The following is a 14,665-nucleotide window of genomic DNA, read 5'->3' as shown; positions in this document are numbered from 1 at the left end:
CGAGTACAGCTGATCATCTTATGTAGTTTGTTATTTAAAGCTACTGTTATTTAATTTATTTTTACGGGTCTGAGTGGTAGTGCGCCCATTACAACAAACAGGAATCCAGCCGGTATCAAATCGACTAAACAGTTTGATTAGATTTCCGACTAAATACTCTCAACACTACTTCAAAAACGGTCAAAAAAATCAGGATTGCAATGCACGTGTCAACAAATAATCACTCTTGTATTTACGTACATTTCATACTTACGTTTCTTTAATACATTAAATCCTATTTGAGCCATACATATTTGATGTTAACATAACATTTTACATTTCATGTTTTGATCAATCTTTGTAAAATGTTCCTGAAGCATGTTCCCTGTAAAACTCGGGGGTTTAATTTTCATAAGTGAGTGGTTCTTGTTCGTAAAGAGATTTTTTTCTTTGTTTTATTGTCTTAACCATATGTTCCTTTTCGTATTTAGAAGAATTTCATACTGAAGATACCCGAATAAAAAATAGCCATAATAAATATGTTTTTTTTTCTAGTTAAAGGTAAGCTATGTGTGTAATGTGCATTTTTTAAAATTAATTAATTGTAGGTGAGACTCCACATACAAAATGCTTGTCCGAACCGATAGTCTGCCTTATTCAATGTTGTATGTATTTTAATTTATCTTGAAAACTACTAGATAATAGTGAAAATACCATGAAGTATTCTATTAATATTAACCATACAACATCGTTATACATTAGCTGCCGTTAACTTAACCTTGCTAAAACAATAATATTTGCTATTTCTGACCGAGTTTCCTCTAAGAACATCGATTTTAGGCTTTAATTTTACTACGAGGTAAATAATTATAACTAAGGTTTACATCGTGCATTGTTTCGATATGTAAACCGTCTTGATTTCAGTACACAGGTTGAAACCGGTTTACAAAATTCAATAGGGTTGCTCGTGAATGGGAATAAAATTACTTCAGTGTAGCAAAGTTTGACTACGCTGGCGTAGCAGATAACCTAAGAAATAACTTTACTCTCTTTTATTTTATAATGAATTCGATATTATCCAACAGCTTATATGATATTTTTTGTTGAAATACAAGGTGCTTTAATAGTAAGGAAATGTAGCATAATAACTATACAAGGTAGTTTAATAGTAAAGAACTGTTATATTTATATATGCTTGTGTCTGCTATGCTATGCTTTGTGTCTGCACTACAAATTATGAAACCTACTTTCCGACAAACTTTCTTGCAACTACAAAAAATCATCTAAGTACATTCCAACAAAAAAATATCAAAACGAGGGACCTGTAAATTAATTTCAACTTCCACCATACAAAATCACTATAAAATATAACTTAGTGGACCACGACTGCCAACCCTGTAATAAGGGGCATGATTTAATTATACTCAAACTAATAGATACATTCATGCATCGCCGAACTACAGTGAAGGGCCGGGTTTTCGTATCAAAACTATTCTTGAATATGTTGTACAAGTGTTATGAAAAAGGAAGGTGTAACTATCTCTATGAATCATCATATGTGTAACCTTTTCCCAGAGACCTTGGGGTCGGCTTCCAGTACAACTAGACGTAACTGAGTACCAGTATTTTATATGGAGTGACTGCCTATCAGACCTCTCCAACCCAGTTACCCGTGCTTCCCGCTTCCCATAGTAAGGCTGGTTGTCGTAGTCAAAAGTAAGGTTTTTGACTATCGTCCTGTCATTTTCCGCAACGAATGTTTTCCGAAAATTTCAAAGATATTCAAATGACAGCCCATTAATTTAACGTGTCTTTTAAAACTCAGAGGAACTCATCGTGACAAGATGGTCACCCATCCATGAATCTATCGCACCAAGCATGTCTTAACCTTAACTTTGAACAACTCGTGCGGCTGTTACTAACCCACGAAAGCATACAAACCATAAACAACAGTACGTATGTACCATGGAGGACAAAAAGTTAGGTACCAAATGTCAGCTAAATATGTAAATCCTAAATCCAAAAGTAAGTTCGCAAACAAAAAAGGGTGTAAGTACTTAACATTCAAGTGTTGGATACGCCTTTACCGAGCTTAGTGTAGGTGTCAGCAACATATATAACAATTCGCACTAAGTAATGGCCTACTCTAGTTCAACTTACACCACGCACTCATCATGAATCTTGATTTTTTATTCAAAACTCCGATAAACAAAATGTCTGTCGAATGTTTGTGTAGTAGGATGATGTTGTTTTGATACTTGAGCAATTTTACAATTTTAGATCCATTTCACTCGCATTCGGGACAATAAAGTATTCTAGAGGTGACAGAATTTTTAAAATCGGTCTGGAAGTCTTTGTGTTTATACGTTACCTATACAGATAAATTAAGATTTTGGAAGTACTTTTCTGAAGCTTAACTTCAATTATAGATACTTATCCGCCACGAAGACTAGAGTTATTAATTGAATACTTAATGCTTTAAACCTATCATCTTAGGTACGTTTTAAGTTCCTTAAATACAAATCTAAAACTCATACTTTCGACAACGGCTGAATGAATTACTATTTAGCCTAAACTAATCCAATAACAGTCCCGCATTGTAGCAGTTATCATCAAAATTAAAAATTTCAGGATTCAAAAAGACTACCACTTTTCATTCAAATATGATTTTCCCACACACAATTCTTTTTTTTGGTACTGTTTTAAATTATTACTTTATCGTTCTGATTGTATCCTTCATTTATTACTATAATTTTGCATCGAACCGTGGTATTAAAAATAAATAAATCAATCAACTTAATTTTTTGACAAGTATCAAAATTATTTCGTATTGCATCGAAAGTTAATATGATCACGTATAACATCCGGCACTCAGTTTCAATTTAGTCGGCGCGTGCTAAGCGCAACTGTAAATAATTCATGCTTTGTGAATTCACTTACTTATTATGACTTCTGTAGTGATCCTTTTTTTTATCTTCTTTTTTTATTCTTCTATCTCTTTTTTTTATTTTGGTCTACTGAAAAGTTCACGCAATGGATATGTAATTAGGTAGCATTTTAATTTTTTTTAAACGTATGTATAATCGAACATAGGTACATTGAAAACATTTAATTTCTTAAGTACCTGTAATAGGTCAAGATATGAAATGAAAACCTTTGACTTTGAATTCTATTTTAAGCCCTTTGTGTAACTTGTCTACATTTCATCTTCCTGCATCCTAAATTTTATCAAACCCTAATATTTGTTTATTCAAACATCACACAATAACATCACAAAAGTACCTGCTGCGCTGGTCCAATTTAGATTTTAACTTCTTCCCTTTTATTAATAAGTATCACTTAACAGATTTATTTATAGGCAGTTTAACGAAACCTCAAGGAAAACGAGCTTCATTTATTGAATTACTTCATCAAAATTCATGAAACGTAAAAAAACTAATTGTCGTAATTAAATATTGTTACTTAATATTCCGTCCGATTGCGTATCCACCTTTAAAAACTTTGATGGTCGTGATCCGAATTAAATAATAACGAATACAGATTTAACGAAAAAATATATTTAAAAGTCTATTTTCTTTCATGTAAAATCAACTTTAGAAAAGAAAACAAAAGAATAACTTGTTATTTAAATCTCTTGGAATAGCATTAGATAAAACTTAACCATTTCGATTCCTATCTGTGAATGAAACTAAAAATCTATACATTTAGATCTACAGGTTCATAATTATTAGCCACTTAGCAACGACTTAATATACTATGCATACATCAATAAACTCTCAATTCATATAAAAATAACTTACAGTTTTTAATAAGCCTCAAAGAATAACCGTCGAATGTTCGTAAACATTTTTTTTTCATGTTTAAAAGAACAAGGCATTCATCAATAAACCTAAAACTTTGTTACAACGTAACGTTATAACAAGTTACACACGTAACATACACAAGCACACAACTTAAAGTCGAGAACACAACATACATAGTACACAACACAGTATAGAGAGCATGTTAAAAGCGAGCGGAAATTACTATTAATTCAGTTTCGTCGTTGATCCTGCATGCGTTTATTTTGAAAGTGCACCCCTTTACCACGGAAATACTAGTATGTTTCTAGGTAAGTTGTGTATTAAGCTTTATAAGAGATGAGGGGTAAGAAAGATGATGTAAAAGCAAAACATTTTTTGATTGCGTGCTTAGGTACCTGAAAACTGGTAATTACTCGTAAAAAAATATTTTTCCAATAAATATGCCTACAACCTTCTCCTAATTCTGACATATACTTTACTGGAAACCGCTTGACAACGTGAAAAACACGTGAAAAATTAACGCACATGCATATATACAAACAAACCGGGTCAAATTGAGACCCACCTTTTTTGAAGTCAGTTAAAAATGGCGCCGAATAAATCAGCAGTTTTCAGATTTTAAAGAGTGAAATTATGTATTTTTAGCCCAGGAAATGTTTAAGCTTTTTTTCTATTCTATTTGGGCTTACTTGTATACCTTCTTTTAGGGTTGAACGTGGGTGTCCTACAATACTTAACATTTAGATTCTTGGTATTAATAAATACACTATTTTCGTACACAGTTACCTACGTAATTATAGTTTTATTAGCAACGTTAAGTAATTTAGTGCGCATTGAATCTAAGGTATTTTTATCAAATATCAGTTGTAGGTATATTTTTAACTATCTACTTAAATGTTGCCTGCGGCTTTGTTTAACCTCTGTCCTATCTTGAGGAAACTTAATTCCTCTAGCACCTAGATAAAAAGCCAATCATAAAATGTACCTAAAAGCTAAATACCTTCTCTAGTCTAAACTTTTATCAAAATCCGTTCAGAAGTTTTTGTGTAAAAGAGTAATTAACATCCATCCAGATTTGTGCAAAGTGTCATGTTTACAATATCAGTGTGATAAAAATAGATTAACCTTGTCTGATCATAATTATCTTAGACATCACATGTTTATATTAAAATGCATGTGCTATATAAAAACCATACGTCCTTAATTAATAGCTTTAATTAGCTCGCACCCTGCTGGCAGACGAGCTTATATTAGTTTTCTATCCTAACGTATTCTCTAATCTTTATCATCCTTTTATGTTACGGGAACAATAGCTATTATACTATACCTATACTATTTCAATATTTTTCTTAATGATAAAAAGAACATTTAAAAATGTATAAAAGTATATTTCTTTAGTAATTAAATATGGTGATTTCTAATTCCTAGTTTTTCACCTTCATTAAAACACTGAAAATTAATAAGCCTACTCATTAATGTTTAACTGTAATGCATGAAATAAAAAAAAGACCTAAAACCAATTAAATTAATTATTTATCAAAATCCATTGCATATTTGATTACAGCGCCATCTCTTGAGGGGTATTACAACTAACATGAACGCTACGCGACAAGTCTTCAACACAAAATTACTGCATCTAGCTTCGGAACCCAATTTCGTCGCGTTGATATTAGTAGCGCCATCTATTGAGGGGTAGTTTACACTTAGTTTTATAATTAAGAACATAGATGGCAGCACAGTCACCGGAGAGTACGGAAAGTGTACGAAAAGTAGAAGCTTGGACTTCAAACTCGCTTTGAATAATCCAGTAGATAGCGCCACCATTCCGTTTCATGTTTCAATATTACAAAGATCAGTTTCTTTTTGTTTGAACTGAAGTACCTCCATACTAACTTTTTTGTAATCTGGGTTCCTACGTTTTTGATGATGCTTATTTACTATACCTCTGACTTTATGTTATCTCAGAGGCCCAATACTTTTTCTACATTTTTCATTTTCCAATAAGTATTCATTTAAGATTTACTATAAAATACCTGAGTAAGTACCGCAATCAGCATAAACTTTGGAAACATATTCGAAATAGTAGATATTATATCTTTAAGGTACTTGAATCTATCGTTCTGTATAGGTAATAACTTTTTCCAGCCAGTTTCCAACCAGTTGGTTGTCTATTTTCCTCTAAGAATTATGATCCAATAAGATGTACTATAAAATACCTGAGTAAGGACCTCAATCAACACAAACTAAGCCACTACACGAAATAGTAGATACTATACCATTTTCCTGTACCTATCTGTCACGTCTATCGTTCTCTATAGGTACTCCCTTAACATACATACCTAAGTACGTTTTCCTGTTAACGCCGGTATGACGTACTGCAATTAACGTAATTAGTTGCATATCTACACTGCGATGCACAGATAGCTGCCTATGTCTAGTTACACTGCATTGCCAAAGAGATGGGGTCACGTTGATGCTGGCTGACTCGATTTTTACACGCTTTTTTTGCTTATCTTGTTTATCGCATGCATTTTTGATGTGATACAATGGTGTGAGACTGTGCACTTGGATGCATTTGAAGACCAAGAAAATCGTCATAGGTTGGTAAGATGCGGAATTTAGTGTCAATTATTTTGCCTGCACAATGTATGTTCAACTTAAGTATAGGTAACAAGGTATACTTAACGGATGGCGGAAGATACCAGGCAAAAGGAAATGCTGACGTTAATACTTTCAATTTCATACCCTACACTGCATCAAAGCAAATAGTTAGAGACATACAAAAAAAGTGTAATGGAATACCAACATGCAATACAGCTTTGATTAAACCTTCAAAATGTGTCTTAAAAGTGTGTCATCTATGTGGATAAAACTACCTACGCCTCAACCCTCTAGCATTTGACATTTTAGCTGGAGAGCTGGTAAGCTTTTTAACTAGTTATATGAGAAAGTTGAAAACTTACTACTGATAATACCCTAACACAGAACTTCAGACCCAGCTGACAACTAACTTTAAATCTTTAATAATATAAAAGTGAACTGCTTGTATGTCGCTAATTATAAAACAATAGAAAATCAATGTATTGTGTCTCGCGTATTTCTGCGCTCCGACATACAAAGGGTTAAGTTCTACTACTCGCCTGCCTGTTAGTGTACCTATTATAGACGAGTAAAGAACTTTTTTATGGTAACCACAAATACCCGTAAAACATGACTACCAGCTCTTTTCCTATTTTAAAATTCTTCGTTTTTCCAATCCCTCAAAAGTTCACAAAACGCAATTAACATTGCTACCCGATAGTTAAGCGTGGCGTCGGCATTTGCATAATAATTGCATGCGTTCGTGTACGGGAAGTGCACTAGATGCGTTTGTATGCAACCATTGTTTTAATGCGTACGTGCATTGTTGGGTTAGGTGATGGTAAATAATTTAGTAATTATTATTTGAAAATAAGGTAATTAAGAACACAAAATAGAGTTGTATAAAAAAGTAGAACTAAAAGACTTTGTTCGATTGATTTCGATAAAATGTCTTAAGTCTATGGTATGAAGCAAATCGTCAAATTACCAGTGACATTGTAGGTGAAGAGGAGAAGAGAGTTTCGGGCCATTACCGATAAAAAAATACTAGAACCAATGTCGTATACTTCGCCCCTCGTGTTCTAAGGCAGTGGTATATCTTTCAAACTGTTCCACATCAATGAAAGATCCATAATATGATGATAATTCAATTACAGTCCATTACATAAATGTTATTCGATATTTTCCCTTGTGTCCCTTGTGCATTACAACTTGTACATTACAAAGCTTTCCTCGATTAATCGGATTATCTAACGCAGAAACAATTGTCACGGAAATTATCGCGTTAAATCAATTAAATAAACATACAAATTCTTCAGCTCTATGTATAATATAAGTTTAGTATAGATAGATTCTATTAAGTACCTACTTTCGTTTCTAATCGACTGATTGCTACTGGATAACTTTGACGGTAGATCTGGTTACATATGGCGTGTTTTTAGAGAGGTATGTGAACGAGTATTAAATAAAGGTGTTGATGATAATTCGGATGGAAATACTTTGTTCTATATGCATTACTTCATATCTTCGAACATTAAACTTATTTACACGGAAGTTTAACAAACGAGAATCGATATCCCAAGGTCTCAAGCCCATACGACGCCGACGGCACATAGGTAGGTCACCTATGAAAATCGTCATGCAATAATAGTGAACCAAAGTGATGTGAAAAGCATTGCCTTTGATCTTGTCATCGCAATGACTACTTATATTCAAAATAACACTAGCAGTGTTACAGTAAGTACTTAATTTTGTTCACACACTCTCCAAAATGGTTTCGATAACATCGATTTCATCGATTCTTGGCCGTAAGCAGATACCATGCTCAAAACGTCCGTCATAATCAAATAATTCAATAAGTAAGCGTAACATAAAGAAAGTTTGTTCTTTAAGACCACACAGCGTAACAACTGGTCGGAAGTCGCGTACAGTCTCAGTGGTAACCGCGACGCCTCGCCCGACATAGCTGGGCAATTGCGTACACGCTGCGTTTAACCCAGAGTAACGTGGAGAGAGACTTCTAAACTTATACTTAACTAATCTTATATGTAGGTAAAAAAGAAAGTTACTGCTCCATTGCAAGACTACCAACCGTGTATACCACACAGCGTAACAACTGGTCGTCGTCGCGTACAGTCACAGTGGTAACCGCGACGCCTCGCCCGACATAGCTGGGCAATTGCGTACACGCTGCGTTTAACCCACTATAGCGTGGAGAAGGAATTTAATGTATTAGTAGGATTTCTCGAAGATTCTTTTTTAAACAATATTATATATTGTAAAATTCTGTATTTACTTATGTACTAGTACGAAAGTAATTAAAAAGATTATAAAGCAATGTTGAACATCCCGATATTTTTTTGGCCAGTACTTTTTTTTATTCACTTTCTTAATCTCTAGGAAGTCTTAAAAAGGTTATCCAAAAGCTTCCCCCAGTTCGAAGCCTGATCCTATGACGAAAATTAAACCACGTTTCCAGAATGCATCTCACAAAATAAACACATTCTTATCCTTTACATTTCAAAGATAATTTTCCAAAGAAAAGACTCCTTACAAAGTTCGTTTTCCACACTAAGTGAGCGCGAACTTGCCTTATTGTAGGTAGCACGGCAAATTGAGCAGTAAAGAGGACGTGAGCACTTGCATGAAAACAATCTTAGCTCGGACGGGACTGCGCCGACCTTGATCAGTAACCAATCGATTATTTTGGCTTATTTGTTTTATTATAATGAATTTTGGGAGGAAAAGGGCTTATGATAGTGCATAGGTAGAAACATGTTTGTTGTTGGAATATTTTTTTTTGTATTAAGAATTTAACCAGGTATAATATGGAGAAGGATTTTTTACCGAGTTCAAAAATGGAGGTTCTCATTTTGACATAGGTACCTGTATGTGTGTAGGTATGTATGTTTCGCGTGGCTATCTCTGGCGGATTGGATGATCTGCTTTTTGGGTAGGATAGAGAAGCTTGTAAAAGTCATTTTAAACTATAAATTACATTACTTATTATTTATATCAAAATTATGCAATTGACGTTAAAGAAATGTTAAATAAAACCTCTTTCAAATAAACAAAGGAATTAAATATCGAAAATCATAAAAACAACACACAAACACCCCACAAAAAGGTACCGTTTCAATTTCAAAAATGGAACAAAACAAATTTCAAATTGGGAAGCGCGCGAAAACGAAAATTTTAAGAGCATCGATTGGCTGAAAATGGCCCGTGGTTACGTGCCATTGGTCAAAGATAATGTTTGTGTGACTAACAATTTTGTGCGGGGGAGATAACCGAAACCCGACCGCAAATGTTGACAGAAGCTTACAACACGTCATACAAAAGAAAATCAACTCTATACGACAAACTTAAGGTGCATTTTCAATTGAATCTTTTCCTACAGTTGTACCAGAAATGACGAGTGCACGATGAAAAGAGATGGAAAATTGGACGCGAAAGCCTTTTTGTCGGTTGCAGGAGGGAGATCGGTTATTTATTAAAGGGTTCCATTACATGTTCTTAAAATAAAAGACTAAAAAAAAATGAAAAAATGTATCTGGACTTTTTACTATTTGGTTTAAGTCCGTTGTAAGATAAAGGTCACCGTGCACGTGTATCGATAAAATCAACTATAATTTTCAGGAGTATGGACATCCCTAGTACAAAAAAAATACAATCTAATCCATGTTTTATAGGTAGCTACATGCCGATTTATCTATAACTGTAACTTTAAATATGTATAACGAAAAACTAGACAGGATGAAATAAGAGTCCTCTTGAAATACTCTGTTTTAATGAATTTTATTTTCCATATTATTAATTAAATGTTAAATTAAGTCTTAAATAACAACAAAATTCATCTCAAATCGAAATAATGTGTAGCTACACAAACTTTTCTGCACCAAGTTATCTGTCGAATATGCCACTCATAACTGCCAAAGCAGTCAAAGTTAAGATATCGACATAAATTAAACACATCATTAACATAACCAACCCCTTATTTCGCGAAATAATTTTATTATAATAGATAATTTAAAACTGCCCAAGTTCACCCCACCACTGGTGGGGGTTAAATGACGAATGGGCGGAGCGTGAATTAAAGCTACACAATATAAATCTGTGCGTCTCTTTCGCACAAATGAGCAATCCTAATAGCAGTAAGCGGCTTACAATGGGTGTTGACACTCTCCCGTATCGCCGTCTCTGTTTGCCCCGGGCTTATGGCAATAGAGCCGTTTCAATGGCCCTTCATAGTTATAAAGGTATAGACAAGCATTGGAGGTCCACGTGAGATTTTGTAATCAGTGAATTGGCGCCTTTCACAAGTAGAGGCGCAATGTCCGCGCGTTTGACAGTTTGACGTCTCGTTTGGCGGGAAATATTATTGTGTGTTGACAGACACGCGAAGGTGCAAAGGCATTACGTGTATTCTGCCAGCGTGAAGCCTTAATGCTGTGAACTTTTTGAAAATTCTTTAGTGATGTTAGAAGCGGCCAGTTGAAGATAGTTTCAGTTATTGCTCGTGCAATAACTTGGATTATTTGTAGGAAGTAATTTAAGGTAAGATATTACACTATTTATTTAACTTAATTAAATCCATTTTATTAACTTTTAAACAATTTCTCTAAAGCATCTTCCACACGAAATAGGTATTACAGTTTCGAAACCTTTTCAATTTCATGACTTTATTCATAGTTTCAGTAAAGTTAAATTCATAATTATAAGAATCAATAATTCTTATAGGAATTGATTACATCATTAAAATATTAAGTAATTAATTTATTCTAAAAAAGCCCCTTATCCTTATTTATAAATTGGAGCCGGTGATATAAAATAATAAAGCTTTTAGCTGCCTCCCATGAACACGTATGGTCTCTGAAAAAAACAAATAATAGTGAAAATAGCTACAAAAACTATTGACCAATAACCACTGAATGCTATCGTTAACAATGCAATGAGACCATCTACAAAGTGATTTAGGTTTTGGTTTTAAAAAAACGTCTTTCAGATGCAAATTATTCAGTTCTTAAGAATATATGCTGTACGCTTTCTCCCTTATGAAGAACATTGCACGATAAAATAACTCAATCTTATCACCTGCCTAGTCTTATCCCAACTAACTTGGAATAAGCTTTTAATTTACCCACACCTGAATACCACCTATATCAATTCCACAACTCGATTTCTCTCCCTGGTAGGGTTGGTTAGACTTACTGGCTTAAGATTACCTATATCTAATTACTATCTACTAACTTTAACTAATGATCAAAGTAACAAAATATTGACAGCATCGTTGGTCTATTAGTTGGCATAGCCCGACTGCTGTTCACGGGGTCTGGGATCAATTACCGAAATCGCTTATGCGTTTAAAGATACTTTCACCAAGCAGCCCGGAGTTTAGAAGTTCTGAATGATGCACCCATGCATCGGAGAAAACGTAGAAGTCGGTCCTACGTCTGATTTTTCTACGGTCACGTCGGATTGCCGTCCCATCGGACCATGAGAGTGAGGGAATTGAGAGTGCACCCTGTGCACTTGTGTTCGCACAAATGCTTGTGCACTGTAATATGTGCTGCACATCTGGCTGATCTCCTGAGAAGGAGCAACCCCCGAAGCCATTATTACTATCCTCAAAGATCCACAATTTAAGAGGCAGCAGAGACCCACACCTAAACTCGCTTTCCAAACAGAGTTGAAAAGGTAAAGATTAGTTACACCGTTGAAATGAATCTACAAGCCTCTATGACATTCTGACTCGAAAACCTACCAAACCAACAGTTTTCTGCAGATTTACCCGTGCAATACCTGATCAAAACCTCTCAAAGCTTTCCTGGGGATGTATAAACCCTTCACCATCAAAAAGTTGTCTCAAGATTACTTACTGCTTGTTTAGTTCTTTTAGTCTTCACTGTTGTCGTCTCAGTTGTACTCGGTTCGGTAACTGTTGTTATTGTATCAGTAACAATCGGTGTTTCAGTAACAATCGTCGGTTCTTCAGTAACATTTGTTGGTATTTCAGTAACATTTGGTGGTATTTCAGTAACATTTGTTAGTATTTCAGTAACAGATTTCGTTTCAAATTTTGCGTCAGTAACATTTTGTCGCAAAATTGTCGTTTTAGTTGCTAATATTTCATTAGTTACATTTACATGATTATTTTGAACAGTAGCTTTTGTAACTAAGCTAGCTGTTTTATTTTGTACTAGGGATGCGGTTGTTGATCCTTGTGTAGGTTTTTCAGTTGTAGACTTAATAGGAATATTAATCACTTGTTTTACTTTATTGACGACTTTCTGGATCTTTTTAATAGTAGTCAGTTTTCTAGTAGTCTGTTTTCTAGCAGTCAGTTTTCTAGTAGTCGGTTTTTTAGTAGTCAGTTTTCTACTAATCAGTTTTCTAGTAGTCAGTTCTCTTGCAGTCATTTTTCTAGTAGTCAGTTTTCTAGCATTCAGCTTTCTAGTAGTCAGTTTTCTAGCAGTCAATTTTCTAGCAGTCCTTTTTTTTGTTATTGGTTTAGTAGGATTTTTTCTGTTAGGACTCTTTTTTAGTTGACTGCGAACAAATTTCGGACTACGCTCAGAGTGGGCTTTTGTTGTAGCTTTAGCTCTGTGTTTAACTTTTTTAACTTCTTTTTTAGGTTTCTCAGTTTTTTGGTTCTTGTGGATGAATTCATTATTAAATTCTTTTTTCTTATCTTCAGCTTTATGGATCATAGCATTTTTGAATTGGTCTATGGTTAGATAGGCGTTAGGCACGGCAGATTCAACCGGATTATTTATGTAGACTATTGGATGACTGCGCAAACCCATTCCTTCGACTTTTAGATTGTGCCTTTTCAATCCATTGACTTCTTTAAGTTTTTTTACGTGCAACGCATAAGATTTATCATTTATTAACATTCTTCGCGTCTGGTATACTTTGCCTGTAACATTAGTACATATTAGTACCTATTATTAAGTACTAATTTCAAATTTAGAAAAGCCAATTGACTTAAGACCTAAATCAAATTTTAAAAAATCTTATTCAATTATCCTTATCCTCCTGCACTTATCCCAATTTGGAGTCGGCGCAGCATGTTTCTTCGTCTATACTCTTTTAACTGCCGTCATCTCACAAGTAACATTCTTTCTAGCCATGTCGACTTTCACACAATCCATCCTACGTTTCTTTGGTCGGCCCCTCCTACAATACCCATCAACATTCATACTCATCACCTTGCTTTTAAAAAATCTTATAAAATAACCATTTTGAAATGAATCCTTATACAATGAATATAAGCCGTCCACCAATACATTAAAATCATGGTTCTGTTCGACTACACTTTGAGCACGAGTTTCACAATTATTTAAATTAATAACACAGTATAATAATATTGTATTTAAAAACAAGTGTAAAGGTGTACACATCGTTTCTCAGGTAAGGTAACGAGGTAATTGCATTTTTAATTGTGTAACGCAAATAACATGAACGGTTAAATGAAAATTAATTATTGATAAATACGTTTTATGGTTAAACCACTGTATGGCCGCAGTTCTGCCTGTGTAAAATAATCTCGAATTAAGTTTGGCGATCATTTACCACATTCAAAAATGTCCAAACAAAGGAACAAATATATAAAATACTGATTCGTTTACTCGAATGATTGTCACCTTTGTTTGCTGAGAGAGGCAGATTTAGTCAGTATAGCACAAACCCTGTATAACCTATTAAATGATATGTAGACACGTTTATTTCAGCTACTCGATCTTTCAATAAGACCAATTTTAAATGAATGCTAAAATCATAACGCTAAAGATTTGCTTGATCGCAAAAATCTATAAGGAACCACATATATGTATTGGTCCGATTTGAAAAGTCTTTCATCTTTTTATCCGGGGGTTAGAAGATCCTAGCGAGTAAAACCTAGAGGTAGGTACGACGCGACACTTGAGTTAAAAACAATCGAGAATCAAGCATTTATTTGTTATTTTAGTTATTATATACTTACCCATATGGCTATGTTCTGTTGATGCAAAATACAAATAAAATACTGATCTCGTAGATTTTCCCACTACCGTTGGATAGATTGGCAATGCCTGACAAATTACTACAAGTGGTATGAGCCAAAAACGAACATTCCTACAAGAGGCTTGCAGCAGGCCCGTATTTATCAAACGCAAAGAACAAAACCCGCGATATTTCGAAAAATATGCATTTATGTTTTAAAAAAATATCGATCACATATTTACGCACACGTGAAAAAAACATCCAATTGATGTACTTATTTATTTTTTGGCTTCACTAAATCACTCGAATGCCGATCTTTC

General features: G+C 34.2%; 3 protein-coding genes across 11 annotated transcripts in view; 2 read left to right on the top strand and 1 right to left on the bottom strand.

Annotated features, from left to right (window-relative positions):
- LOC110372955 (E3 ubiquitin-protein ligase goliath) overlaps positions 1-14,665 on the top strand; it is a 470,889-nt gene that overhangs the window by 252,697 nt on the left and 203,527 nt on the right. The window lies entirely within an intron of this gene.
- Positions 10,227-14,665, top strand: part of LOC110372992 (paired box protein Pax-6) — a 48,614-nt gene continuing 44,175 nt past the window's right edge. For 2 of the 5 annotated variants that reach the window (XM_021330063.3, XM_049841327.2), the window contains exon 1: positions 10,229-10,919. The gene's annotated coding sequence lies outside the window, so the exon portion shown is untranslated. Of the gene's footprint in view, positions 10,920-14,665 lie in introns of all 5 variants that reach the window. The other 3 variants (XM_049841326.2, XM_049841325.2, XM_049841328.2) reach the window with 3 other exon arrangements.
- On the bottom strand, positions 10,931-13,765 carry LOC135118167 (uncharacterized). Its single transcript, XM_064039413.1, has 3 exons — positions 13,603-13,765; positions 12,242-13,281; positions 10,931-11,234 (listed from the first exon to the last, which is right to left on the bottom strand). The coding sequence occupies exons 1-3, from the start codon at positions 13,763-13,765 to the stop codon at positions 11,205-11,207; spliced, it is 1,233 nt and encodes a 410-aa protein (XP_063895483.1). The 3' UTR covers positions 10,931-11,204.

Source organism: Helicoverpa armigera, chromosome 19 (assembly GCF_030705265.1).
Source record: "Helicoverpa armigera isolate CAAS_96S chromosome 19, ASM3070526v1, whole genome shotgun sequence".
Lineage (NCBI taxonomy): Eukaryota > Metazoa > Arthropoda > Insecta > Lepidoptera > Noctuidae > Helicoverpa > Helicoverpa armigera.
The sequence above is the reverse complement of the archived record's forward strand: the minus strand, read 5'-3'. Positions and strand labels throughout refer to the sequence as shown.

What these genes read in the sequence shown, in the direction of transcription:
- LOC135118167 (XM_064039413.1), bottom strand. Translation starts at nt 13,765, where the DNA reads ATGTGTACACCTTTACACTTGTTTTTAAATACAATATTATTATACTGT. An exon ending in TAAGGATTCATTTCAAAATG is followed by an intron (nt 13,282 to 13,602) that starts GTTATTTTATAA and finishes CTAATGTTACAG; the next exon opens with GCAAAGTATACCAGACGCGA. An exon ending in CTAAAAGAACTAAACAAGCA is followed by an intron (nt 11,235 to 12,241) that starts GTAAGTAATCTT and finishes TGTTTTTTTCAG; the next exon opens with AGACCATACGTGTTCATGGG.